The 27,853-nt window shown below is 46.4% G+C and overlaps 12 protein-coding genes across 12 annotated transcripts; 4 read left to right on the forward strand and 8 right to left on the reverse strand.

Moving 5' to 3' along the window:
- Positions 1-1,219: 1,219 nt before the first annotated feature.
- On the reverse strand, positions 1,220-2,755 carry BJ212DRAFT_1483502 (ABC transporter transmembrane region 2-domain-containing protein; the record flags this gene model as incomplete). Its single annotated transcript, XM_041340624.1, has 7 exons — positions 1,220-1,382; positions 1,497-1,599; positions 1,695-1,796; positions 2,064-2,149; positions 2,208-2,320; positions 2,367-2,491; positions 2,527-2,755. The coding sequence occupies 7 exons, from the start codon at positions 2,753-2,755 to the stop codon at positions 1,220-1,222; spliced, it is 921 nt and encodes a 306-aa protein (XP_041190190.1).
- A 71-nt stretch (positions 2,756-2,826) lies between these two features.
- On the reverse strand, positions 2,827-3,280 carry BJ212DRAFT_1277286 (uncharacterized protein; the record flags this gene model as incomplete). Its single annotated transcript, XM_041331350.1, has 2 exons — positions 2,827-3,008; positions 3,118-3,280. Coding segments are annotated over 2 exons (345 nt in total), but the record flags the coding sequence as incomplete, so codon positions are not given.
- A 2,772-nt stretch (positions 3,281-6,052) lies between these two features.
- BJ212DRAFT_1301804 (uncharacterized protein) lies at positions 6,053-7,145 on the forward strand (the record flags this gene model as incomplete). Its single annotated transcript, XM_041333181.1, has 4 exons — positions 6,053-6,187; positions 6,242-6,633; positions 6,687-6,813; positions 6,864-7,145. 4 exons carry the CDS (start codon positions 6,053-6,055, stop codon positions 7,143-7,145), a joined length of 936 nt encoding a protein of 311 aa, XP_041190192.1.
- A 2,710-nt stretch (positions 7,146-9,855) lies between these two features.
- Positions 9,856-10,581, reverse strand: BJ212DRAFT_1373020 (uncharacterized protein). The gene is made up of 3 exons (XM_041336345.1): positions 10,396-10,581; positions 10,063-10,344; positions 9,856-10,008 (listed from the first exon to the last, which is right to left on the reverse strand). Exons 1-3 carry the CDS (start codon positions 10,527-10,529, stop codon positions 9,891-9,893), a joined length of 534 nt encoding a protein of 177 aa, XP_041190193.1. The 5' UTR covers positions 10,530-10,581; the 3' UTR covers positions 9,856-9,890.
- An 85-nt stretch (positions 10,582-10,666) lies between these two features.
- On the reverse strand, positions 10,667-11,703 carry BJ212DRAFT_1373022 (uncharacterized protein). The gene is made up of 4 exons (XM_041336346.1): positions 11,658-11,703; positions 11,520-11,601; positions 11,118-11,323; positions 10,667-11,045 (listed from the first exon to the last, which is right to left on the reverse strand). Exons 2-3 carry the CDS (start codon positions 11,570-11,572, stop codon positions 11,167-11,169), a joined length of 210 nt encoding a protein of 69 aa, XP_041190194.1. The 5' UTR covers positions 11,573-11,601; positions 11,658-11,703; the 3' UTR covers positions 10,667-11,045; positions 11,118-11,166.
- A 72-nt stretch (positions 11,704-11,775) lies between these two features.
- BJ212DRAFT_1373025 (uncharacterized protein) lies at positions 11,776-12,661 on the reverse strand. The gene has a single exon (XM_041336347.1). The coding sequence runs from the start codon at positions 12,395-12,397 to the stop codon at positions 12,098-12,100; it is 300 nt and encodes a 99-aa protein (XP_041190195.1). The 5' UTR covers positions 12,398-12,661; the 3' UTR covers positions 11,776-12,097.
- Positions 12,515-13,073, forward strand: BJ212DRAFT_1373026 (uncharacterized protein). Its single transcript, XM_041336348.1, is given in 5 exon segments — positions 12,515-12,625; positions 12,645-12,768; positions 12,816-12,888; positions 12,977-13,017; positions 13,033-13,073. The coding sequence occupies 4 exon segments, from the start codon at positions 12,597-12,599 to the stop codon at positions 13,015-13,017; spliced, it is 267 nt and encodes an 88-aa protein (XP_041190196.1). The 5' UTR covers positions 12,515-12,596; the 3' UTR covers positions 13,033-13,073.
- Positions 13,074-15,051: 1,978 nt separating this feature from the next.
- On the forward strand, positions 15,052-15,540 carry BJ212DRAFT_1589239 (uncharacterized protein; the record flags this gene model as incomplete). Its single annotated transcript, XM_041342451.1, has 1 exon — positions 15,052-15,540. The coding sequence occupies one exon, from the start codon at positions 15,052-15,054 to the stop codon at positions 15,370-15,372; it is 321 nt and encodes a 106-aa protein (XP_041190197.1). The 3' UTR covers positions 15,373-15,540.
- Positions 15,541-18,044: 2,504 nt separating this feature from the next.
- BJ212DRAFT_1483507 (uncharacterized protein) lies at positions 18,045-21,250 on the reverse strand (the record flags this gene model as incomplete). The annotated part of the gene is made up of 8 exons (XM_041340625.1): positions 18,045-18,648; positions 18,700-18,951; positions 18,999-19,194; positions 19,258-19,326; positions 19,548-19,616; positions 19,673-19,730; positions 20,066-20,331; positions 20,386-21,250. 8 exons carry the CDS (start codon positions 21,248-21,250, stop codon positions 18,045-18,047), a joined length of 2,379 nt encoding a protein of 792 aa, XP_041190198.1.
- Positions 21,251-22,187: 937 nt separating this feature from the next.
- On the reverse strand, positions 22,188-23,842 carry BJ212DRAFT_1483508 (uncharacterized protein; the record flags this gene model as incomplete). Its single annotated transcript, XM_041340626.1, has 6 exons — positions 22,188-22,381; positions 22,587-22,965; positions 23,018-23,191; positions 23,235-23,336; positions 23,393-23,471; positions 23,526-23,842. The coding sequence occupies 6 exons, from the start codon at positions 23,840-23,842 to the stop codon at positions 22,188-22,190; spliced, it is 1,245 nt and encodes a 414-aa protein (XP_041190199.1).
- Positions 23,843-24,360: 518 nt separating this feature from the next.
- BJ212DRAFT_1301809 (uncharacterized protein) lies at positions 24,361-24,966 on the reverse strand (the record flags this gene model as incomplete). Its single annotated transcript, XM_041333182.1, has 3 exons — positions 24,361-24,730; positions 24,783-24,905; positions 24,956-24,966. 3 exons carry the CDS (start codon positions 24,964-24,966, stop codon positions 24,361-24,363), a joined length of 504 nt encoding a protein of 167 aa, XP_041190200.1.
- Positions 24,967-25,213: 247 nt separating this feature from the next.
- On the forward strand, positions 25,214-27,084 carry BJ212DRAFT_1301810 (uncharacterized protein; the record flags this gene model as incomplete). The annotated part of the gene is made up of 9 exons (XM_041333183.1): positions 25,214-25,340; positions 25,431-25,544; positions 25,579-25,594; positions 25,856-26,291; positions 26,344-26,364; positions 26,405-26,506; positions 26,566-26,718; positions 26,773-26,948; positions 27,003-27,084. The coding sequence occupies 9 exons, from the start codon at positions 25,214-25,216 to the stop codon at positions 27,082-27,084; spliced, it is 1,227 nt and encodes a 408-aa protein (XP_041190201.1).
- Between the last annotated feature and the right edge of the window lie 769 nt (positions 27,085-27,853).

Consider the following 27,853-nt stretch of genomic DNA (forward strand, 5'->3'; position numbering starts at 1 on the left):
GCAAGAATTTTGGATCACAGCACTTACACTCACTTCTAGAACCAATCACACACAGGCACCCATTCGAGCTATTAGTCAGCAATTACTTGACCCTTCCAAAGGCACGAGGATTCCACACTCTAGGTGTCTACCTAGACACATTCTCACAACAGTGTCTGGGTATTCAAATACAAGTCAGCAGGAACAGCACATATGACAATCAATAGCCTGTTGCAAATATTCCATAACTTCACACCATCAGAAACCTTTATGAGCAACAGAGGGAGACACTTCAATAACACAGAGGTCAAGGACTATTGCGCTAAGTGGTCTGGCAAAACTCACATTGTGGCAGCATACTCACCATGGATTAACAGTCTAGTAGAAGGCACAAATAAGATTTTGTTACATGTACTCAAAAGATTATGCACACCAAACCTCAGCAAAGACAATTATAAAGCAATATCCTGGGACAAGTTACCAAATACGTGGCCAAACCACCTGGAGGAAGCAGTCACAGCAGTTGAATTATCAGATATTGCCAGCATTGAAGTTCTCACTGAAAGAACTACTCCTAGGCCAAGTAATCAATACTCCTCGAACCAACCTTACTAACAGTACTTCAGCAATAAGATTATCAGGCACCAACATCCACATGGCATATGTCGCACAGCAACACCTCAACAGGTTACAAAGCCACGGTCACGCCATCAAAAGAAAGGCCACATTCAACAAAAGAGTACTGGCACGCTCACCAAGGGAAGTCATATTCTCAGAGGGACAATTGGTTCAATTTTTTCATAGTAGCCTGCATAACATGCTCGAAGCGAGACGCAAGTTATTGCCGAAATGGTCTCCCCCACACCGCATAACCGAGCGACTGCGCAACTTGTATCGTCTAGAAACGATCCAAGGCGAGCCACTAGCTGGCGAATTCCATGCAAGACGCCTGAGAGCGTTCTATCCAAGAGAGGGCACGAAATTAGCAGAAGAACAAAGAAACGTAGAGGCCAGAACGATCAAGGAAAATCTCCCAGATCAGAACGACGAAGAAAACGACGAAGAAAACACAAAAATAGTAGAAGAAAACGAGGACGAAGAAGAGGATGAAGAAGAGAACGAAGTAGAGAACGAAGTAGAGAGTGAGAGCGACGAGTGAGAGCGACGAGTGAGAGCGACGAGTGAGGGCAACGAGGGCGCCGCCGTTTTTTTAAAGGGGGGCACATGGAGTAGGGGACCCCTAGGCAGAGGGTGAGAGTAGAGAGAGGTTTGGCGGTGTTTGGGCCGGGTTTAGCCGAGCGAGCGTTGTTAGAGCAGCCGGAGGCAGTAGCACAGCAGGTCTTTGTTGTCCTTCGATAGCATAGTCTTCAGGCATAGCCCACTTCAACGTCAGAAGGCCGCCCCTCACGTATCATAATTAAGTCGTCAAGTGCAGAATACCAGAATGAAACAGCACGAGTAACCCAAAACACCATGATGAGACCCGTCGCTGCACACAGAAAACACAAGACACTCACCGCCCCGTCAACCTAGCAACCTCCTGCAGATCTTTATATGCGCACATGAGTCTCCCACCTGCGTCTGCGAGGGAGAGGAGAAGGTGGCGGTTGGAGATGTAGGCTGTGTGAATTCGTCAGCTGTGTTCGCTCGTTGAGGAATATAAGAAAGGGGGACGAGGATCGATTTCATAACACACCAAGCACCAAAACACTCACCTTCCGTCCTGGCAGAAACGATCCCATCCATGTCACTCTTCTGCTGTCGTCCACGCTTTTCCTTACTCTCCATCCATAACACCCGCACCACGAGAGCGCTTCCTGGTAATAAGTAGCGGCACGGCTATACCCAGCGGCAGAGCAGAGGTATTTGATGATGAAATTCTGTCCATTCATATGCAATGTGGATCTGTGAAAGGTGTTAGTTGGGGTTTGGGGTGAAGAGAGCGGTGGGTTTGGGATGAGGAGGGAAAATACGGAGAAAGGGGTGAGTTGGAAGAAAGCACAATGGGCGAGGATAGGAAATGGACGTTTCATATGAACAGAACGGTGGAGGTGTGCAAAGGTAGGACGTAAACTAGAACATACCTTGTATATCGAATTCACATGTTTGGTCAATCGCAAGTATGCTCTCGTGAGGATATCCCGTTCGCAGTACGCCTCCATCGTATAACCTGTATTGGCACCAGACTAGGGGTGACAAACATGGAAGACAGAACGAAGAGCACTCACGCGACTTCTTCGCTCTCTCTCCCGACACGTCCAACACCGGCTCTATATTGACCCTCCAGACGGTCTTCCACAGCTGCAAGACAACCCAAAGCAAGTGTTACAGCGCGGAGGATCTAGATGAATGTTAACAATGTTCCGAGGATATTGTAGTCGATAGACCTTGGCAGTAACACAATAATTGATGAAAAGCAGTACGGTGCCTCTGGAGCCGAAAAACCTTGCGAGATGGGAGGTGAAGAGAAGGACGTCGAAGGAGGGTTTCATGAGATTGCCGCTAAAGAGTTCTGTTCACGCATGAGAGGAAGGACATACTAGATACCAGTGACACTCTCTGCCCAAGCGTCGATGTATGCTGTTATGTACTGGTTGATGTCATGGAGGGGAACGTGGTAGTAGCGGTGATGGGGAGCGGAGGAGAGGTAGAGGTCGTGGATATATAGAGTCAAGCGGGTTCTAGACCTGAGGGATAGTGTGGATTGAAGGTGGCGGATCTGAAGAGAGTATAAGCGGGAATGAAAGAAAGTGAGGGAGGATACGTGCCATAACATTTGCGTACGTATATGCTTGGTATAGCGAGCGCGAACCCTTCTTACTATCCAACCGTCTAGGCGGACGACAGCTATACTTGGCACTGTACGAAGAACTTAGGTAGAGTGAGCAATGAGCAGGAACGCTTCGAGGGGCGCAAAGATTCTGCCAGTTCCGCAAGGGGCGTCAAGGGAGTTATGAGGGTGTGATGCTGAGATGCGCTACGACTGAACTTGGTTGTGCATTTAGTGATGGAGTCATTCTGAGCGTTGGCTTAAGCATATAAGGGGGTATCGACGTGATAGCGATACGTACTGGTGATGCAGTGACTGCTTCTCACTTTTCTTTCAGATAGCGATGTCTACTTACCCGAGCGGACGACGATCGATGTTTAGGATGCTGAACGAGAAAGTTAGATGTTGGCACCCACGGAAGAAACGCACTTGCGATATATGGGAGCTCACATCACAATCATATGCTGGCTCCATTGCACGAGATACGGATTCGGCGGACGGTAAACAGAATGCGGGGGGAAGTTGCAGGTCCTAGTGATCGATGATGCGTCTGCATGCTGATGCGCTGATGCCTGGAAACCGTTTGAGCCGTTTGAAGCTTTTGTCCACTATCGTCTGGGTTGTACTTGCAGTTGAAGCTCTCGCAGGTGCACGAGACATATGATTGCAAAGGCATTGCAGGAGGGACGAGTCAGAGTACTAGTTAGCGAAAGCTAAATGATAACGACGATGTCGATGGCGTGCACGATATCTATCAACATTGTAGCTAAATCCCTAAGTCTCGCGCTGATATCCGACGGCAAATGAATGGTAGTTATAAGTCCCGAGATTCTCACATCAGATTATTGTCAAATCCTCTTATAATCCACATCTCGCCGGTGACTATTTTGTAGTGTTGCCGCCGAGGCGAATCGAATCGAATCGAGGTGGCAGCAACTCGACACAACTCGGCACTTACGAGTTGTAACGAGTTCGGGAGTGATACGGACCGATAGTCCAGCCAATGAGAAGCCAGTGACGCTCGTACCACCAACGACGACTATTTGCAAGTAGCTACACAAAAAGCAGACGGAACTTATTACAATCAATTTCCTTGCATTCGCGAGCAACTGATCGAGCTCTCGAAGATTCCCAGTAACCATCAGCTCGTCAACTGCTCTTAGGATTACAGGTCTACATGTTGTGTAGTCTTGCCTGTTAGCCACCAGGTCCGCTGTAAAATTGAGGCGGTCTTCAGAACTTGTAGTGCTTCGAGTGTGGTCGGAGACAGGTTACTGCGCCGTAGAGTGCAGGTCTCTTTGCTGGATGAAAATATACGCTCGGAAGGCACAGATGAAGCTTGAGCAGGTAGGACATTCATAGCGACACGAAATAGAAGCGGGAATGTGTGCTCTCTTTGCTACATAACAATTTCTAATTAATGACGGGATTGTATGGCATACCTCCCAGAAACGAACTATATCTGTTGTGCGCTCAGCCGTTTCGAGTAGTAGACCTGCATCTTCATAATGAGAAAACTCGCACTCAGCATTTTTCCTGTCCTATTCGAGTTCCTTGCGGATACGTTCCTCTGTGGTTTCCGGTGCCGGTGAGTGCACCATTGGTTCAGAGACGATGATGGTGGTAGTCGGAGGAATGGTGCTGGTACTAGTAGTGGACGCTGAGAACCGAACGGTTACATTGAGGTTGTTCATGCGCCCTTATCCAGCAGACAAAGACCGAGAAGCAATCGTTGTTGAATTGGTGAGCTCCCGTTGTGATACCGAGCGTGCAGATGGTTCCAATCACAGGGGATTACGGTGTATGGAAGTGAACTACATCAACTCGATTACTCGAGTCGACGATACACTCGATCGGTAAGTTCGAGTTGAAACGAATTTGGTCATTTTCGAAGCGAGTCGAGTTTAACTCGATTTGAACTCACCTCGACAACAACACTAAGTCTGGTGATTATGACGGAAATAGGATTCTATATACAACCTACACATGTGAGACCATTAATACTTCTCGTGGCATGTTCCTCTAAATCCTCGTGAACGGTCCTCTCAATTCTCGCAAAAAGTCTTCTCGAACCTCGCAAACAGTCCTATCGACCCTCAGAAACGGTCCTCTTGAACCTCGTGCATGTCCTTCGGACCTCGTGAACTCATGGGATATACACTAAAGGTTACACAGGTGTTCTTCGGTTCACAGAAGATAAGGGCCACGCACCTCAAGAGAAAATTTGAGAAATGGGCGGGAGGTTACTGCATACCGTCTAAAAGACCGTGGGAAGCTCTGAAAAGTCGTTATCAGTCTATTTCGAGTGTCTGGCAAAGCGCTGGTCTCTCGCAAGTTGCCGTGTTGTCCTGCCAAGGACCAAGGTGTAGCATGTGCTGCATGTGGAGTACTCTTGAAAACTTGAATCTAATTTTTTCCAAAGCGCTTGTTCGTGTTAGAAGCACAAATGCAGCGCCTCTGTACAGCCGCCAGCGTCAGAAATACACACAGCCTCCCCTTATCAAGGCGCCAGTGGTATCCTTCGTAGTGCTCTGCCAATGCGTCACAGTTGCACATATACTGCCTTATCCCACCCGGATAGAAAATGCACGTTCGGAACCGTTCTGCAGTGTTGAACGTTACGTTGAGCGCTGAGTGAATACAATGTACATTGCAGTGATTGTGGGGTAACTAATGGTCTCAGCCATATTAATAATAGGTCTGCTCCTGCCTGACGTAATACGAAGATATGGTCTTCAGTCACGGTGCACTTCGGTGTAACTGGGTGCAACAAACTCTCAAGTGCGACATCGATGGAGTTTGTTCGTTTGTTCTCCTTTCAAAGATGGTCAACATGCAACCAGAACGTTCAACGCCACTTTGCTGCGGCATGATCATCAAGAATCTGAACACAAGCCAAAATCATGTTCGAATTTGAGTGCTGTACAGCACACGAATGCCTGGAATTTGGCTGTCAATACTGACTTCGCATAGTCCTATTGACCAACTGTTGTCGGATACGGCATCTGTGCACGACCCGAGCCAGACTAGTGTTTTTTGTGCGACTTCTCGCACCGCCTTTGGCCCGGCCCGCAGACTCGGATATCCAAAGCCTAAGCCGCCCCAAGCAAGGTAAAAGCCGGTGGCGTCAAACGCTGAAAAAAACACAGGTTTGAACAAGGTTTCATGAACGTTGAGCGTTAATTCTGATATCGTACAGATAGGATGACCTAAATTGATCTGTGTCAGTCTTTCAACGGAACGCGGGTGTACCAGTATAAAAGCGGGAGAGAAGCATTTGCCTGCTCTTCAGTCTCAAACAACATGTCAATCCTCACAATCCCGAAGCTTGTAGATGAGCTCTTCTTGCGACCCATCGTAATATCGATGAACAGCTTGGCTCTGTCAGCCCTTATGTCCTATGTCATGTCCGCCAACGGAAGTATCGACTGGAGACCGGTATGCTCATTAATATAATACTAGATAATATTGCTGATGCAACTGTCTTTGCAGATAACCATCTGTGTCACGTCGGATATACTTGCCATGGGTGCTGATCATCTTAAAGATAAAGAGGAGGAATTTTCGTCGGACCGCGATAACGTCAACGACCCACGCCTCGCCGCTTGGTTTATATATGCACGAACCTTCCTCACCGCCAGCGCTATCCTCCTTGCATTGGCACTATCTCAGTGTCCAATTTCGACGCTCCTCACCACGGCAGCGTTCGTCGCTCCTGCCTTGCTCTGGACCACTCCGATCAGCTTCAAGAAGTTTGCGCCGATTTTGAGGCGTCTCCTCGGGAGGTTTGGCGGGGACAAGCGCCAACCTTCTACATCTGCCCCTGTCCTTGTTATCAAACGCATTCCTGGCATGAAAGCCATTTTTAATGGGATCATTCGAGGGTATGTCTGCGTGTTTGCCTTGAGCAGTGGACCCGTAAACCAATGCTCTTCAGATGTGGTATCTACACTGTGGTACTCTCCGTGTTGTCGGGATCAGGCAATCTGACTAACACGCTACCGTCTCCATGGAGTGTCGTTCAACTAATAGTCTGGTCGACTGTCAACCGCTCATGCCACGCAGTAAGTAGACATTATATGATCATATGATTTGACCCTGATCATGTCTATAGATCATGACTGATGTCCGTGATTTCGAAGACGATATGAAAGCTGGCGTCCCCACTATACCCGTCCTTCTCGGTTCCGTACTTAAAACGAAGGCCATATTGACGGCTTGTCATATGCTGGTTATGCTGGCCTTCATCGAAAACCCATACATTATGGGAAGCTGTCTATTTGCCGCAGCTCTGGTGTGGATGCTTGGTAAAGACTCGCCGAAAAAGGCGTTCTTGTTCAGTTCTCATTCACAGTCCTTGTTTATTATATGGTATTTGTTGACGAGGCATCTTTAGCTCCTGTCGGCAATATCTCCGCGACAATAAGCACTTTAGTAACGTTTCTATAGATGCAACTGGCTAAATCGAAGGATACATTCGTAGTCGGTTATGTATGTAGATTTTATATCACTATACTTATTTTTGTCTGCACATGTATTTTTAACCCTTCCACTTATTTTCACGATGCCTTTATTTAATATCGAGGAATGTTATTATGTAAAACTTCGGAACTCCAATCCCTTTCACCCTTGGTGAGGAGCAAAGGTAAACTTGAAGCTACCCGAGGACCCAGAAGATTCGGATATATGCTTCTGCGAACTCCAACAAGTCGCCATCGCCACTTCTCAAAGCTCATAATGGAACTGCTACCATCACTCCTTGTTATTTCAACTGCGTACCAGGCGTGCACCTTCACCGCATCACTCAAGTCCCGAGCTCAACTTGCCAACAATGCAATCGATGCGAGGAAATGGTGCACTGATACCTGATAGCCTACACCAGACGACGTCATGCACTTCGCAACCAAATAGACAGTCGCCCACACTACAGACCATCTCAAAAATTTCCTGGACAACAATAAGGTATCAAACGGTATACTGCTCCTGCACTTCATGGCATGCACCCATCAGCTAGAGAAGGTTTTCAGAGATGTCACTCCACCATACGCCCCATCCAGATATGACTATGGTCTCAGATGATCCCGCTGGTCCGTTCATCAGTTTTTCTCGTTTTTGCAGCTATCTTGTAGGTTCGTAGGCAGCGATTTGGATACCAATGGTGACATCTCAATATCTTTGATTATCGCTTCGCAGTTGCAGCCTCTGCTGCGGTGGTATACGACTGGGGTGAGCGAGACAATACGTTCAACCGAGGAATCATTGATACGTATGCAGTATTTAAGCATTGACATTCGAACAAGAGGTAAGGCAATGTCATGACCTGCACATTTCACTACTAAGAATGTTTTAACAGTTCGAACTCATCTTGGTGAGCAAAGTCCTATATCCAAGCAGGACCATGCAGTTGACTCGGGGCAGAGCCAACGTTGGACCTTCATGACCGTTCTTTATATTTATGTACGTTATTGCTACGAGAGCAGTTCGTATGTTGTGCTGACTTCAACATATGTTAGGTGCGCTACATTGGAATACTATTTTCTGTGTACGTTTGCAAGGCTATCTACATAACACTGCAATGTGCTAATAAGTCATATATCGCAACCAGCACCAGCCTCCTATGTATGTGTCTTCAAATGCATTCGCTTCTTCTGACCGGCGGCATGCAGGGAATCTCCCTATCTCGATTATCGATGTAGTACGTATTCTGCACCGATCCTGGCTATTCCAATTCAACTACTAACTATGCTCCTATAGGGGTGAGTAATATTCTCGACCGGCTTGTGTCTTCTAGATAACGACTTCAACAGCTGTGAGTTCATTCGAAGTATTTATTCTACCACCAAGTAACTGGATTTTCAGGCACTATCATTTGGTTCATACAGTCATGGACCCCTATCACCGTCAATGCCATGCTGGGCGGTGAGCTCACCCGCGGTGCCTTATTGATATTGACTTGACTGAAATATCATTCAAGTCATCATGATTGCTCGGATATATGCCATGTATCAGGGATCGAAAAAGCTACTCACCTTTCTTGTTGTAGCCTTGCTGGCTTCTACGATCGCCTCCGGAGTTTTGATGGTAATTGCAAACCTGGGTTTTTCAGCGCGTAAGTTTTAATTATTGATGAAAGCCTGGAGCACAAAAAATTCATGGACATTTACCAGAGGAGGCTGTCCTTTCCGGCTACCATGCCTGCGTTCCCGCCCACATTAACACGTACATGATAGATCTGAATTACGAGAGTATGATATCCACCGCTGTATGGGAGATCCTCGTCTTGTTTCTTGCAGTCTGGATTGTTATAAAGCACTCCCGTGAACTGCAACAATCACCGACAGGATCGACCATCGGGGGTTGTTTCACAATATTGATGGATAGTCATGTGTTTTACTTTCTAGCGTGAGTTCGATAATCTAGATGTTATTATTTTCTTTCACTGAAGTTCCGCACTTACTAGCTTTGCTACTGTGGCTTGCTTCACGCTTGGCGGACTGTCTCCAAATATCACGGTACGCCAACCTGTGACCGGCATCTGCAGCTGACCACTCTCATCATTTCTCTGCAGAACTCATCGTCCATGGGGAGTGCCGTTTACTTTGGCATTCATTCATTTGCCCGCATGTTGCAGATGTTTGTGTTGGGACCGCGTCTGATCTTCGGCATTCGAGAATATCACGCCAAGGTCGTGGCTAGGGCTGACGGAGGAACAGGCATGACATCCATTGCTTTCCAGGCTGGTGGAGATATGTTGACCGACGGAGATGCTCCGACTAGTGGAGATGTGTAGTAATAAAATGATCCAGATGTCCAACCATAGTACTGTGCGGGGAGCATGCATATTTACTTGTTTCGTGATATCGTTACGCTGTGTATTTGGTGTTCTGAAGTGATTCCTCTTGTACTCGCTTGCTGCTACCTAGGACACGGAGTCCCCTCTAGATACGGAGTGGATGCTTGAAGCTTTGAAGCTCCACGAGTCCAGCTTTTCAAATATGCTAATTTGAGTCCTCGGGAACTTCTCAGAACATCCAATGAGTCATTACTGTAGAGCTACGACACTAGGTTCGTCACAGGTCACAGCCCTTGACGAATCGAATCTATTTGGTGTGACCGTCACATGAATTTTGGCGGGACGAAGCTAATTTGTGACATTCGGAAAAAAACATAGGAAAAACATAGGTTGTGCACTAATGGGACCAAAAATTGTTATACATCGAATTTGTGATGCGTCTACGCTTTCCACGCCCATAATCAACCTTTGGAACACTGTTCGAGCCACCTTCCACATCTTCAGCAGCAATGTCACCCACATCATAGACTTTGGAGTGGTTTGCACACGAAAGTCCACCATCTGCATTGATATGGCGGTCAGAACGGACATGTTCACCCCCAGAAGCCATATGGTCAAGAAGTGCATCCATTGGCACGTCACTGGCATCAAGATCATGCTCGCCAGCATCATCGAACGGGGATTCGACTCCGATAGCATTAGTACTAGCCTCGTCCTCTGACTCGGAATTTGTTGCCCGTTCGACACCATCAGTCTTGTACTGAGCAGTAGCAATCCTCGCCCATCCAGCTGGATCATTCTTCTGAACATCATGTCAGAATGACAGGCACTTGAAAATGGATCATAGACTCACCTGGCAGGCTTTAAGGCCACAGAGTCTCCAAGTCCACTTGTTACCATCATTAGCACTATGCGAGGCGAATCCTGAAGCAAGTTGTCACAATCACGAAGCAGCGGCATGTCATATGGTTGCAAGCGGCGAAGCATCCGCGGGCGAATCTATTTGGGTGTGGTCACAGGTCACATGGACATTCAAACCAGTGACACTGAGTATGACATAATCACACGCTGCACGTGACGAACCTAGTGTCGTAGCTCTACAGTATATCGCATTGCAACATGGGATTTATAACTGTCTCACTACGTTGACAAACTTTGTGCCTTCCTAATAACAACTGCTAACCTGTATTGCAATCTTGCTGCAGTCACTACATACGACATACAAGCTAAGCAGCGCCACACCTTGCTACTAGATCACCACGGACCTTGTGTCTACACAGTCCACATATAAGTTCATATACAATATCTCGCAGCCCCCTCGAAAAAAACCCCAAACCCAAAAAAGAACCATTGCATTACATCGCCTTCAACCGTTTGGCTCCTGTGTCTTCTGTGCGTGTTGTTAGTTCACAATTACCACCCCCCGCGGTTGGTTCGCTTTCGCTAGACGGTATCGGCAGTCCGCTCTCACCATAGGCTATGTGAATTTGTCACCTGTATTTGCTTGTTGGGAGATAAAACCACAAAAGGGGACGAGGATTGAATCTATAAGAGACCAAGCACTAAAACACTCACTTTCTGTCCTGGCAGAAACGATACCATCCGCGTCGCTCATCTACTTTCGTCACCACTTTTCGTCACTCTTACCCTCTCCATCCACAGCACCTACACCAAGAGAACGTTTCCCCGTGATAAGCAACGGCACAGCTATCAACCCATACCCAGCGGTGGACCAGAGGTATTTGATGACAAATTCCTGTCCATTCGTATGCCATGCGGATCTGTGAAGGGTGTTAGCTGAGGTTTCGGGAGAGGAGAGGAGGGATGGGTTTGGGATAAGGTGGGACATATGCAAAACGGAATTGGTTGGAAGAAAGCACGATGGGTGAGGATAGGAAATGAAGGAGCATTTCATACGAGCAGAACGGTGGTGGAATAATGGAGGTGTGCGAAAGTAAGAAGCAAACTCGAGCATACCTCGTATATCGAATTCGCGTGTTTCGTCGACCGCAAGTATGTCGTGAAGACATCCCGTTCACGTGTGCCTCCGTCGTAGAACCTGTGTTGGTGTCAGATGAGGTGACAGGCATGGAAGTCATAAGGAAGATCACTCACACGACCTTTTCGCTCTCTCTCCCGACGCGTCCGACACCAGGTGTTACAGGGCGGAGGATCTAGGTGGATGTCAGCATTGTTCGATTTGGGTAGTTGACAGACCTTTGCAGTAATATTAATAATTCATGAAAAGCAGTACGGTGACTCTGAAGCGAGTTGGGACCCGGAGGTGAAGAGAAGGAAATTGGAAACTACCCGAGGGTAGAAACACTAAGGTCGAGATCAGACGAGTGTAAACGTGTATGAGCGTATGTGATTGAACGAGAGTAAGAAACGATACCCGATATACGTCTGGGGCTCAAAGCAAATAAGAGTAAACAACGCGCGGTGTCCAATCAGCTGTTTGATGCGTAAGCAAGGCTTACAGAAATCGAGGGAGTGTTTTATGAGATTGCCGCTGGAAAGAGTTAGTTCTGTTCAGGTAGGGGAGGAAGGACATACTAGGTACCAGCAATGCTCTCCGCCCAAGCGTCGACGTCTGCTGTGATGTATTGGTCGATGCCATGGAGGAGAATGCAGCAGTAGCGGAGATAGGGAACGGAGGAGAGGTAAAGGTTGTGGATGTATCGAGTCAAACAGGTTTTGAACCTGAGGGAGAGCATAGATTGAAGGTGACAGATCTGAAGAGAGTACGAACGAGGATGAAAGAAAGTCAGGGAGGATGCCGTTCCATGGAATTTACGTATATGCTTGGTAGCGAGTGCAAACCACAGCGAGGCCGGCCAACAGCCCCTTTCCATTTGGACTAACCAAGTCTCTCACTATGCCACCGTCTAGGCAGGCAACAGCTATACTCAGCACTGTACAAAGAACAAGGAAGTTAAAGTGGGCGATGAGCAGGAACGCCTCAGGGAGCGCAAAAACTCTGCCAGTTCCACAAGGGGCGTCAAGGGAGTAATGAGGGTGTAATGCTGAGATGCGCTAGGATTGAACTTGGTCATGTATTTACTGCTGGTGTCGTTTCGAGCGTCAGATTAAGCATACAAGGGTTATCGATGTGATAGCGATACATACTGGTGATGCTGTACCTGCTTCCCACATTTATTTTAGACCAGCGACGTCTACGTACACGAGCAGACGCCGATCGCAGTTTAGGACGTTGAACGGAAAAGTTAGACATTGGCGCGCACGGAATAAACACACTTAGGTATATGGGAGAAGTCACGATCATATGCCGACTCCATTGCGCGAGATACAGATTCGGTGGAGGGTAAACAGAATGCAGGGGGAAGTTAAAGGTCCTAACAATTGATGATGCGTCGACTTACCTTCATTTTGTACGATATTCATTAATCTCATGATACACACCTCTACAACAGCACTACCTGGGTATCTGTCATTTGGAGGCATTATGTTATAGCGAAAATGTTGAAAGGGACTGCGTCTGATGGGAGATGCTTGAACTGAGGTTGCCATCAATCCCTGGAGAGAACTGGATGAGTGAGTGTATACACACACCACACTTAAATCGTCAAAGCTTTACTAAATATCATGACGAAACAAATAAATATACATGCTCCCCACACAGTATCATGATTGATCGTTTGGATCACTTTATGTGCTACACATCTCCACCAATCGAAGCATCTATACCAGCCTGGAAAGCAATGGAAGTCATGCCCGTTCCCCTGTCGGCCTTGGCCATGACCTCAGCGTGATTTTTTCGAACGCTGAGGATCAGACGCGGACTCAGCACAAACATCTGCAACATCTGGGCAATTGAAAGTAAATAGCACTTCCCATGGACAATGACTCCTGCAGAGAAATGATGAGAGAGTAGTCAGTTGCAGATGCAAGTCACAGGTCGGCGCACCGTGATATTTGGAGACAGTGAGCCAAATATGAAGCAAGCCAGTGGCAAAGCTAACAAATATGGAACTTCAGTGAAACAAGATAATAACATCCAAATGACTGAACTCACGCTAGAAAGTAAAACGCGTGACTCTCCATTAATATCCTGAAACAATCCCAATGATTGATCCTATTGGCGATTGTTGCAGTTCATGGACGTGTTTTATAACAATACAAACTGTAAGAAACAAGGCAAGGATCTCCCATACAGCGGTGAATATCAGACTCTCGAAAGTCACACCCATCATGTACGTGTCGATGTCAGGAATGCAGTTATGGTAGCCGGAAAAGGATCCCTCATACATGGCATATATCTGAGCAATCATGGTGACTTTGAATGATATTTCAGTCAAGTCAATGTCAGTGAGGCACCACAGATAAGCTCACTGCCCAATATAGCATTGACGATGATAGCGGTCCATGCCTATATGTACCAAACAACAGTGCCTGAAAACTCAGTCACTTGGTGGTGGAATAAATACTTCAGATGAACTCACAGCTGTTGAAGTTGTTTTCTCGAAGACACAGGCTAGCCGAGAATATCACTCACCCCTACATGGGAGCATAGTCAGTAGTTGAATGGGAATGGTAGGCGTTGGTGCAGAATACGCACTACATCAGCAATCAAGATAGGGAGATTCACTGCATCCTGCCAGTCAGAAGAAGTGAATGCATTTGAGGATACATACACATGATGCTGGTACTGGTTGCAAGATGTGTCTCATTAACACATCGCAATGTTGTGTAGATAGACTTGCAAACGTACACAGAAAATAATATTCCAATGTAGCGCACCTAGCATATGTTGAAGTCAGCACAACATGCCAACTGCACTTGTAGAAATAATGTACGCAAATATAAAGAATGCTCATGAAGGACCAATGTTCGCTCTACCCAAGTCAATTGCATCATCATGCTTGGTTCTGATTATAGGCTTTGCTCACCAAGATGAGTTCGAACTGTTAAAGCATTCTTAGTTAGTGAGATGTAGGCTCGTAACCAGCACTGCCACATACTAGTAAAGTTGATGGCACAGCGGGGCATCATGGGGCCCCTAGGCTGGATAGAACTGTCTTACATAGAGAGTGACATACTCTCTATGGAAACAAAAAGTTGATGGCGCGTCAACCTCTCAACACCTTAGGATGTAGTCTAGACTGGTTAGTACGAGTCTATGTATTAGGTAGTCACCGAAGCCAACATTGCATTGACTCAGGCATTCCTATGAATCTGTCGCTTGTGAGTGTGATGTTGCAAATGCCGCTCTTACCCGTGCAATCATCATCATCATCGTCCATTCATTATCAATAATACCAGCATTGACATAATGAAGTCCTGCGACTGGTCTGTTAGACTTAGCATTGTTGGCGGCACTCGGGAATTTTGCCAACCAGTCTAGAAATGGTTGTACCTGCACATGGCAGAAGTGACGCGAATAGAGGGTGGCAGAACCTGATAGAACACCAGGGCATATGAGGGTCGCGGAGAATCCGCCGAAGATGTAATCAAGTTAGATCTAATAGTAGTCTGAATTCAATAGAACATGAAAACCGATGTCCCTAAAGTAGGATGGTGCATGCTAGAGGACGCCTTGCATGAGTCACTGACCATCAATAAGTCGGCCATTTCAATTTCGACATCTGTCAAGACTGCACAGGATCCTGAAACGCCCTTCATGCAGGCACCTCCGCTCTTGACTGAGCCTCGTGATGCAGATGACCTTCTTGCTGGTCCAAAAAGTATCTCGCCGGACGATGGTTCTCCTGACTTTGCAGTTCTCAAAGAGTTGAAGAGGACCGAAGAAGATGAGAGCTTTGACGAAGTTGAAGTGCTCGAGGAAATGCTTTTGATTTTAATGAGTTGAATCGAGTCGAACAAAGAATAATTCCACAGGCTACTCTAGATGAAGTTAACCGAGGTAGTGAATTACAATGGCGAGGATGACGGATAGGACGAGGCATTCGTTTGATATCCGAGTCATCGTTAGGGATGTATACGTAGAGTTATGTCGGTTATAATCGGCAGAACTAACCACAAATAGTAGTTTTGCTCCCTACACCACTACATGGTCACAGATAAGTGTCTCTCATCCGCATTATTCTGCCTACGGATAGGCACCCGACCAAGATTTTGATTCAAGAAATGGACGCCCAAAGTTAATCACTATAAAAGCGATGGACGTATATCAGCACGCACTCAAATAAGCCCCATCCCGATATGACCATAGTCTCAGATGATCCCGTCTGGTGGCCGTTTATCAGTTATTCTTCTCTTATCAGTTTTTTTATAGGTGCGTATAGAGAAATTTGGATGCCAATGGTGACATCTCAATATTCAATCCTTGACTATCGTTTCGCAGCTGCAAGCTCTACTGTGGTGGTATACGACTGGGGTGAGCGAGATAATACGTTCAACGGGGGATCATTGATGTGTATACAGTATTCAAGCATTAACATTCGGACAAGAGGTAAGTTAATGTCATGACTCGCGTATCTCGCTAAGAATCCTTTAACAGTTCGAACTAATCTTAGTGAGCAAAGTCCCGTATCAGAACCAAATAGAATGATGCAATCAACTCGGGGCAGAGCCAACGTTGGTCTTTCATGACTGTTCTTTACATTTGTGTATGTTATTGCTACGAGCGCAGTTGGCATGTTGTGCTGACTTCAACGTATGCTAGGTGCGCTCCAATGGAATACTATTTTCTGCGTGCGTTTGCAAGGCTATCTACATGACATTGCAATGTGCTAATAAGACATATCTCGCAATCAGCATCAACATTCTGTGTATGTGTCTTCAAATGCGTTCGTTTCTTCTGACTGACGGCATGCAGCGATTCTCCCTATCTCGATTACCGATGTAGTGCGTATTCTGCACCAGTGTCTGCCATTCCCATTCCCATCCAATTACTGACTACGCTCTTACATAGGAGTGAGTGATATTCCGTGCTGGCTTGTGTCCTCAAGAAAATGACTTCAACAGCTGTAAGTTCATTTGAAGTATTTATTCCACCACCAAGTAACTGGGGTTTCAGGCACTATCATATGGTACATAGGGACATGGACCCCTGTTGTCGTAAATGCCATGCTGGGTGGTGAGCTGATCCGCGACTTCCTTACTGATATCGACTTGCTGAAATATCATTTAAAGTCACCATGATTGCTCGGATATATGCCATGTATCAGGGATCCAAAAAGTTGCTCATCTTTCTTGTTGTAGTCTTACTGGCTTGCACGATCACCTCCGGAGTTATGGTGGTAATTGAAAACCTGGGTTTTTCAGCGCGTAAGCTTTAATTATCGACGAAAACCTGGGGTACAAGAGACTCATGGACATTTACCAGAGGAAGCCATCTTTTCTGGCTACCATATCTGCATTGACTACATGGACACGTCCATGACAAATCTGACTTACGAGAGCATGATATCCACCGCTGTGTGGGAGATCCTCGCCTTGTTTCTTACAGTATGGATTGTTATAAAACACTTCCTTGAACTGCAACAATCGCCGACTGGATCGACCATTGGGAACTGCTTAACGATGTTAATACGGAGCCATATGTTTTACTTTCTAGCGTGAGTTCGGTGATTTGGATGTTATTATCTTGTTTCACTGAAGTTCCGCATTTACTAGCTTTGCTACTGTGGCTTCCTTGAGACTTGGCTTACTGTCTCAAAATATTAGGGTGCGCTGACCTGTGACTGACATCTGCAGCTGACAACTCTTTTGTCATTTCTCTACAGGACTCATCGTCCATTGGAAGTGATATTTACTCTGGCATTTGGGCAATCGCCGAGGTATTGCAGATGTTTGTGCTGGGACCGCGTCTGATCCTCAGCATTCGAGAATATCACGCTAAGCTGGTAGCCAGGGCTGACTGGGATATAGGCATGACGACCATCAGTGCTTTCCAGGCTGGTGGAGATGCGTTGACTAGTGATGTGTAGCACATAAGACCATCCAAATGATCAACCTCGGTACTGTGCGGGGAGGATGCATATTTGTTTGTTTCATTATGATATTCAGCCTCGTATTCGGTGTTCGGAAGTAACTTGGAGAATGGAACTTCTCATACTTCCTGTTATGGGGTGGCTAATCGATGCTTGAAGCCCCTGGAGTCCACTTAATTACGAGGTCCCTGCAGAAACAGATCCTATCCGCCAACTTGCACTGCAGTATCGCCGACAGGATCGACCATCGGGGACTATTTCAGGATATTGATAGAGTCGCGCGTTTTACTTTTTAGTGTCAGTTCGGCCGGTTATTATCTTGTTTCACTGAAGTTCTGTATTTGCTAACTTTGCTGCTGCGGCTTGCTTCGAGCTTGGCGCACACTCGCATCAAAATTAGGCAAGAACGATGACTGGCAGCGGATACTGAAACCACTCAATAGGACAAAGGATGCAGTCCCTCTCAAACACGACGAGGGGAAGACGGTCAGCCAACAGAATATTTCGTGGATATGGAAAATGCCAAGAGTGTCAAATAATCATGAGGAAGGGCTGCAGGATTGTAAGTCTCTGTTCATGACTTCTTCTACATCGCTCGATCAATATATTGTTGCATTACATGTGGAATGGTGTGCTCGCTGAGGGATAAAAACCAAAAGGGGTCGATGATCGAATTCATAGCACACCAAGCACCAAAAGACTCACTTTCCATCCTGGCAGCAACAATACCATCCGTGTCGCTCTTCTGCTTTCGTCCCCGATTTCCCTTTCCCTCTCCATTCCCAACACCCGCGCCATGAGAGTAATAAGCAGCAGCATTGTAATTAACCCATGCCCAGTGGCAGAAGAATTTGAAGATAAAATCCTGTTTATTTGCATGCGATGCAGATCTGTGAAGGGCGTTAGTTGAGGTTTTGGGAGATTGGATGGTGCGTTTAGGATGAGGAGGGATGGGTGGAGAAGGGGATTGATTGGAAGAAAGCACGATGGGTGAGGATAGGAAATAGAGAAGCGTTTCATATGAGCAAAACGGTAATGGAGGCGTGCGAAGGTAAGAAGCAAGCTCGAACATACCTAGTATATCGAATCGTAGCGGCGCTCGGCCGCGCCAGTCCCCGACTCCGCATGAAGACGCCAAGAAAACGTATGATTCACGAATAATTGTAGTACAACGACGTAGGACGCCTGGACTTTCGAGCCAAGACAAAAAAATACACCAAGAAACAAGCACTCAAAACTACTCGATCATAGTGTACTTGGACTCGTCATCTTCGAGTGTAGTGGAAAAGGAGCCCTTTTTAGTTGGCGACTGGTTAACTGCCTCGTCCACAGCCCTTCTTTTCCCTTTCCTGGCGCTGAGCGAGTCCACGAATACGCTCTGCGTATACTTAGCACATGGCAGAAGCTGCATGTATTGGAGCATGATCTGATAAACGCGAGACCCCTGGGCATCACGGGGGTTGGATGTATTGTTGCGTGGTTTGATAGTCCACCTGTGAAATGTCAGAATATCGAACCCTGCAAACAACCGAGAACTTACAGTTTCAAGATCACTTCTAACTCGACAATTGCTCCCTCTTTGAGTTTGGTCTTGTAGTCACTGACGTGGATACGGACACCGTGTTCGTCCCGGACATCGGGGGACTGAACCCTTGTGCCGCGCAGATCATACGTGTTCAGCAAGGCAGAATAATGCCTCTTCGAATCCTCAAGGTCGCAAATGCGCCACCAGCGACCTAACATGTGCACAATCAGTACCTTATAACTCAAGTGCCGCGAGACCGTGACATAAAACGCACCGTTGGACTTCTTCCCTTCATTATCACCAAGGGCTTGTGTGTATTTTTTAGCGGTCGCCCTTGCCTTGCCTACAGCCACGAGAGTAAATCAGGATAGTGTCAGCAGAAAAAAACAGAAGACTTGCTAGGACTCATCAAACCCGCACACTCTGTTTCACGTCACATCAGCTGCATTGGACACGGCGACTGTACTCGACTTACTGACAGCCTCCACTCGAGACAAGCGAGGGGTAGTTGCAGTTTTCATATCCAAGACATCTTGGAATACAGCTCGGCCGTGACAACAAGACTGAACTTGTCGTCTTCCTTGTATGTGCGCCAAAACGGTACATTTGAAGGAATTGCGCTAGCATCTGACGCTGTATTTGTAAATCAATAAATTTAAATGTAAGCGAAGGACCTGTAGACGACTGACATGCATTGCGAGCTTCCTCGACCTCTGAATGGAGAGCGAAGAGGAGCTTCATCGCAAACTGGGAGCACCCTCATCAGTAAAAAACCCAAAATGCCGTAGCCCTAGTGACAGCTATATAGCGCTATGTAGGCACAGTAGCACTATGTAGGCACACCTTACACTATATTGTCCTATATAGTGCCACATAGTCTAAAGCCATGCTACATGCGGCTATATAGTTTGCAAGGGAAATACTGTGCTACAGGTAGCTACAGGAGCCACCACTGCGGCTACGGGCAGCTACAGGTGCACCCGTAGTACATACATGACACGTCGTTGTATCTAAGTACTTAGAACACACGCGCAAAACATTTCGCCATCAATGAACTCATTGAAATAAAAATCATTCGCTACCTTGTATGCATTTCCGCTTCTCAACCTCACATCTACTGTGTGTCCCATTTTCGGTATCAGATGGCACGGCTGCACAATTTCGTCGACGTGGATTACAGCAGCATTGCGGCGAAGTTGGCGTGTTGAGCGCGAGACCTGCCGCATTCGAGAGGAAGGGTCCGGTGGTTTGAAAGGTGTGAACCACTCAACATAAGTGAGAGCTCTGGAATATGCACCGAACTGGCGAGGTAGGGTGAAAATAACATGAACTTGGGCTACTCGTACACCTGCAACAAGACTATCATTAAAATGGACTGCTGTGAAACCCGAAAAAAAAATACCTTCGAGAGTATGCAAATGCAAAGAGCGAGGCCTGTCTGCTATCAACGCTATGTCAAACCAGGCTGAAATACCAGGCTTCTGGCCTGACGGCAACGTTTCTGGGGATGCTCTGATGTGCCTTCGCTGTGGCACATCACTAACTCGTAAATCAGGTGGCATCACAATCACCACTTGACGATAAAGATCGAATCGGTCTTGAAGTCCAGGGACGATGGTGTCGCGCAGGAGATTCTTGAGTAAGAATGATTGGAGAGCAGAGAGGAACTTGGTAGCACCATATGCTGTCATGATGGTTTGAACAGATTGATGAGGATGCGTGGGGGCTTTTGCAAGGACATGGGTTGCTTGAAGTGGTTCAGTGGCGGGAAGATTTGGTGTTTCTGACTCCAAGTCCATGTCCAAATCTGTGTCGAAGTCGTATGGGTTTGAATGACATTCAGTGAGGCCCGCAGCTGACTTGGAGCGAGGCTGTTGTGACAACCAATCCAGGTATGTGCTATGTAAAAACACGGCTTCTTGGCGTTGGAGCCATAAAGCCATTTGTTCTTCATAGTCTCGTTTGTTGCTAGCATGGTATGAGTCTTTTGTGAAATCAATGTGCAAGCGTTTGGGAAGTTCTGTATTAAAGCTGTCAGCTGCACCAAACAATGTGATTGATGAGACATAATGAGTGAGCTGGTGTAATTTCGGTATGTTGAAATGCTCTCGAACAGCGAGCTCCTTGAGGATGTCTTTATTAGCATGAAATACAGTCAGGGCAGTTTGTAGTGCTTTGAGGGACTCAGTCGTCTGAATTTGCAGCTGGGCATAATACGAGAAGTCGAGAATAGATTGCGCAACTACCAAAACACGACTGCCAGGCATGACATCAAAACATCATCTTAATGACTCGTTAAACACACACCTAGGTACTGCTCCACTCAATAAGCCAACAAAGGCTCACTGCATCTCTTTGTGTTTACGTCCTGTCCACTGCTTCACACTCGATATCCCTTTCTTGAAGTGTTGAAGCCCAGTGAAGGTTCAACAACTCTGCTGGCTTGCAGAGCAAAAGAAAGAAAGAGGGCTCTCACCCTGGGGTGAGAGGAAGGCTACTGACTCTCTAAGTGTTGGTCAAAGTGCGCCAGGCAATATGTTTGACCCTTAAGGGAAGCAAGGAAAGCAAATCCACGAAGTGATGCCAGATCAACTCTGGTGAAGCATGCTGAAAGCACGTGCGTGGGAATGTCGAGCACATAGGTGTGCGAAGCAGTGGGAATAGAGTGCGTGTGGTGCACAAACGTGTAAAGACTGATGGAAGGCATGAAGGCATGAACTAAGACTACTGAGTGATAATGGACTGTTGCTGGTGACTAGGGCGACGACTGAAGCATACTGGCTGAAGATGATAGATTCAGACTCTAGGTGACTACTGACATGGTGGTGGTAGCTATATTCTGTGGTGGTGGTAGGTGTATCTAAAAACTTCCCTGGCAACAGGTAAGCTGTGCCTCGGTGCGCTCCCAGGGCTTGGAAGCGAATAGGGAGCGCTCTAAGTATGTAAATGATGTAAATAAAGGGTCCATGATGAAATAATGTATGGTACAATGCTAAATATGAGAATAAACGAAAAGGGACTCACTAGGGAACTGGTTGGACGATGGATGGATGCTCCAGGATGCTGTGTGACAAAGTGCGACCAAGTGCAGGAAGAGTGCGCTAAGCGCATGCGTGGAATGCGTCGCATAGTGCGGAATGCGTCGCACCTCTGGCGCATTTTGCGGGAAAGTCATGGAGGGTGAGTCATACACTGTACCAATCGTCATGAGTTGTAATATGGGTGATCTATGCCTGGAGGAATCTCATTCCCTACACCGGGATAATTCGGGATTGCCTTGAAACGTGCATCCATTTCATCCTCCCCAATAATATCAATGCACCACTTCACAAGGTGGTCTTTGAAGACACCTTTATGAAGTTGATGCAAAAGATCAGGTGTGAAAGCTAGAAAAATGTCTGTGTGAGGCAGATCAGCCCAGAATGGTTTGTAAACAGCACATAGACCATTTGCCTCGAATTCCGGAGGATGCTGACCAATCTTGCACCTGTGCAAGATTTCTTTTGTTGACTCTGGATCACGCATTGTGGAGTTGAGTCCATCCCCATGCTCATTTGCTGCTACAAGGCACTTTGGACATTGGTTCTCTTTGCAACAACTGACCAAACACTGTTCCGGGAAATCGGCCACATGCTGCAAGAATTGGGTAGACACGACGAACCCATGAGTCTGCACACACCATTTCAACACTGTTGGTTCCAGCACCAATGAGAGGTTGGAGCAGTATAGTCATGCAATGGTGGAAGAGTCTGTATCCAGCCAAGGAGTGTGCATCAGTGGTGAAACAGTCAAGTTTGCCTGCTGGTAAGTACCCAATCAGGACAGTTGCTTGTGCTGATGCTTGGCGCCTTTTTGCTTTAGTGATGTTTCCAATGGACATGTACACTGGCCATGCCGACTTATCCCCTTGGAACTGTGACAAGGACGTTTTATCTGAAGATAGAATGATTGGTGCTATTATGGCACCTTCTGGCAAGGCTTTCTGTGTGCGAGGTCAGTCCATTACTTTGTTGCTTCCTCTCAAATAGTCTTACCTGTTTCTCGCCCCACCAGTCTGCTGTCCACATCTCATCAATTATTCTATCTTGCCCTGCACAGTCTGCATATGCTTTTGCAGGTGAGTAGGCCATATCTTCTTTGAAGGATGGGTTGCCAATGAGCTCTTTCATGCATTCTACAGGATTATGGATCCACAATTCAACGTCTTCCTGCATCATTTCACATGTTCTCATCCTCGCAGTTACCACACACAGTCACCTTCTTACAAGTCCATCCTGGCCCATGTGGAAGTTTGTCCATGTGCTGCAAGAATGAGTGGTTGTTATGAAATGAAAGTTTGGAGCGGTTTTGTGTCTGGTTAGGGTATCAATATTGTAAGTTCAAATTTTGATCAACGCTTTCAAACTTACTATGGGCAATTTGAGGAATTTATTGGTCCATGTCTGACCAAGGTTCTTAACAAGCCACTGGGCCAGATCCCACTCTTCCCTGGTGAGTGATATCTATTTAGTAGATGCTTTGCCAGCACATTCAAGCACTTACACATCCTCGAAAGGCAACCATGGATCCTCACCCTCTTCCTCTTGGTATGTTCTATATCTTTCAAAACTCGTCTCCCCCTCATGCAGTGCCCAGCCAGCATCCAGCTGAGGCTTGAAATATCTCCTGTTATTGGGGAATGACATCCCATCCTCATCTTTGACTTCCTCAACTGTAACCCGACGAATCTTGCCAAGCACTGGGTTATTGTCCATATCTGGAGATGGGTGCAGGTGAACATGTCCTGGAGCTGCATCTTGATGGGGGAAGTCAACATCAGGTACATTGTCTAAGTTCTCTGCCTCTACTTCTTTGATCATTGATGCCCACTGTGTTCGACATTCAGGACACCCTATGATGTGTCTCTTCAGACCTTCATGTGTGGTCGTTACCTTCCCACAGAATACACAGTGGGGCATTCTGGCTCGTATGGTGCAATTGACATGAAACTCATGCAAAGTTGTGTTGTACTAGCCCTAAGTGTCTTGATGCCACACAAAATGGAAAAAACACCACACTAACCTCAAGTGAGTCCTCATACCGGCCCTAATTGTGACTAACCCGAAAGTTGTTTGCATGTGACCCTTGCAAGTGAGTCCAATTCAGCCCAGACCAAGTTCAATTCAACCCTCATGACTAACTACTGTCACGGATGCAGTTCATACTTGTGCGCCACCATTTCTTATGCCACAAAAATTGGAGACTGACCTGAACATCATTGAAAGAGGTGATCCACATGAGAGGTTTTGCCGCATGGTTGAAAGAGACGATCCACATGAGAGGGGTGCGCTGTTATTCTGAATGATGCTTGACTAAAACTAACTGACTACCAAGACTACTAAGACAGTGTAGTAATGCCATGAGCTGCAAGTAAGAGCTCCAAAAGTTGAACCTTGTGCGACTCTTCACACCGCCTTTTCTCTACATTCCAATGCACAGTTATCATCTCCTGCACCAAATTTTGGTGAGCAACAGGCCCTTGTATGTGCTCTGAGAGCTGCGCTCTGCATGTCTCCTCACAAAGTCTAATCTCTGCATCCCAGCGCTCTAATACAAGGGTTCGCAGGTAGGCCTGCGAGGTTTTGATGGGTCCTGGGGTTTGACAGTATGGCACCAATGGAAACTGAATCTCAAGAGCAGCCGGTACCTCCCTAGCCCGTCCTGGAGCAATGACCACATGAAAGGGTCGACTCGGAGGAGGTACAGGCCTGCTGGTTGGTTAGTATTTGTCATCGTTTATGGTCGAGGGTTGAGTATCACCTTTTGCTGACTTCAAGGCCTTGTGTAGCAGCCTGCATGTTTGGCTTCACTTCGTTCAATCCATTGAATAATGAGATGTTTGGCTTCACATCTTCTGGTTTGTTTAACATCTTGAACACTGAACTACAACATCGGTGAGTGTGAGGCGAGCGTTGGAGAAGCCAGCCACTTACTATTTATTCATTTTGGCTGTAGTATTGATTTCACTGTAGAATCAATTGTATGTTTGAAGGAAAGTCATCCCTGCCCCTCTTATTTATGTCATTATATTGACACCAGCTTGGTCAGTTGAAAACTTTAACTTCGTGATCAACAAAACTCGATCAACAAAACTCAAAAATTGTTTGTTGATCCAATGCCACTGTAGGGTTTTTAAAGGCATGCATACCCCCTCCTTCTGTCATTGTTATTTCTACTGACTACCATCTATCATGGCCACAAAAGGCCCCTCCAAAAAGGCATCTAAAACAGCATCTAAAATGGCACTTTTGAAGGCCCAAGAGGACCTACGTGCAGAGATGGTGTCAACCGTAGGACACACTGCAAGTGGTCGCCAACGTCGGCCAACCGAAAAAGAGACATATTGAAGTAAGTTATATCAAGCCTGACATGAATGCTCGTGCTCACTTACATGTTTCTGCTTAACAGTTTTAAAAGCTTGTGGAGGAGAAGAACACCAAATGGCCTTAGAAACGAAGATGAAGAAGCGCGACTTAAAGGCACTGCGCACTACATACCAGACACACCCCGAGATATTCGATAGTGAGCCTGCTTGGCTTCTCAGCAATGTTGACAGGGATGAAGACAGCATGGTCAGTGTCTTATTTGTCCAGGCACTCCATGTTACTCACAACTACATAATAGTTTTCAGACCGCTGTGTAACTACAAGACTGTCTGATCAACAGGCACTCACTTTCAGTATGAGCAAGACCCCTCCAACTGTCTTGGCCTGAAAACCCATGATTAAGATCCATACAAAGCCAAAGAAAGGTACTATGTCTTGGCCCACGTGTACCCTGGTCTAACACACTTTTTCAGCATCCACAACTGTTGTGACTTCATATAATGACAGTGACGGTGAGGGCAGCAGCGACAGCAGTGAGAGCGACAATTTGACCAAGTTTGTTGATAGCATGGATGATGCTGAGAACGAGTCTGATTGTGGCACAGACAACACTGCCAATGATCATGATGAAGTGGCTGAAGCTTCTTCACCACCGGTTGTCGGCACCAAGCACCAATGGGAAGACTCAGAGGTCCTCAATACTGACACAAAGTTCAAGAAAGGTCCCAATAGAACATGCCAATGGTTAAAGGCCAGCAATTTTGATGATGTCACCAAAGATCTGCTCACCACTGCCACATCCATCTACTGTTGTCTAGTCATGACTCGCGCTCCTTTTCCAGAGACACTGATCATTGAGACCAAGCTAGCAAAGGATGCCTGGCATGAGGCATCTAACATGGCAGAGCTTACCATCCAACTTACCCCTTCTCTTGTCAAAATGGTACATCTTGTCTCCACGTCCTTGCCCTACTTGATTTTATGTTGCCATATAGATGATGAAGCGCACATCACATGTGTGCGGGGAGCTTAAAACAAAGATGCGCGGATTGACAGTCTCAGTTCTTTGGCTTCCACACAAGCAGATCTACACTCACCATTATGCAAAACCGTGACCTGGCTGAGTCTCTCAAGGAAGGATCACGTTTTGTTTTTAAGGTGCGTGTTTAAATTCAATTTCACAATCCTTCGTCAACATCTGACTGGTGGGGTAAAAGGACTGGGAAACGAAACGCGGCATCTACAAGACCAACTTAATCCAGTCAGTGATCAACCATATGTGGTTTGCAAACCGAAGCAATGAGGGTATAGTATATGCTAAATATTTTGATCCTTTACCTGTTCAAACCATGGCACTTGTACTCACAGCAGTGAGTGTATTCAGTGATTCTGATGTTCATGCTGCAACAGACTTGGTCTCACAGATTGAATGCTGCATTGACAAGTGGATGACTGGAGTTAAGGAGGACATCAAATTTTCATTGGTTGCTTACTTCCCGGTCTACCTTCTCCATCTCAACTCCCTGCAGCGGTTTGAGGAGTGGACTGCTGCTTACAAACTGTTTGGTAAAATTGGTGTCAATCTTCTTGACATTGCTTGGTATGTTTCTGATTACTTATGTTGTTCATCATCCAAACTGACATCCATAAAAAGGATGCACACTGGTGTGGATCTGTTTATGACAGCAGTGACTATCGATAGCTTCACAGATGATGTCTTTGATGACGCGATTTGAGAGCACGAAGACGAGGCTCAAGAAGCACAAGAAGCGCATAGTGATTGAGGCAGCTGTATCTTGAGGATTGTATGCATGCTCATGCACTATAGCACCTTAATTGATTTGATTTTGTTGATTTCCAGTCAGCGGTGTGATCTATATTGCAGGGAGCTACAGTAGCAGTGTGTAGCTACCTGTAGCTCGAACAAGCAAATACTAGTACTATTCCTATAGCACCATGTACTAATTTGTAGCACATATAGCTGTCTGTAGCACCTGTAGTTGGTTGCTACAACAAGCTACAGGAGTTGCCATAGCACTATATAGTTCACTGCGTGGCTATATAGCTGCACGTAGTAGGCACTTGACACATTGGGCTACAGGTACTACCCTGACTATATAGCAACCTGTAGTCAAGTGTTATTTTCCTGATGCTATTGCTGAGGCAGGGCAATCCTTTTCTTTATCGTCCAAAGGGAGAACCTCAAACTGAATCTTTGTATTTTTTATATTGCCGAGGTCAAGCTGCATAATGGTTTGTAAGAAAGTTTGCATCAGCAGCTCACCAATGGAAACTTACACCTGTTTCTGGGAGATTAAAGTACTCCCCAGATTTATTGTAACGACCTTCAAGGTGTAACTTTGCAGGAAACACAAGATGGAGTACATTGTCATTGGCCCCAACCCAATAGTCAGTGCCATCGTTAAAAACAGTGCGCATAGGACGAGGGTTGCTGCTAATTGGGATACTCACGAGCATCTCCGCATTGGCAACATTGGGAGACTT

This window comes from Suillus subaureus (genome assembly GCF_016647635.1).
Source record: "Suillus subaureus strain MN1 chromosome Unknown BJ212scaffold_28, whole genome shotgun sequence".
In the NCBI taxonomy this organism is placed as follows: domain Eukaryota; kingdom Fungi; phylum Basidiomycota; class Agaricomycetes; order Boletales; family Suillaceae; genus Suillus; species Suillus subaureus.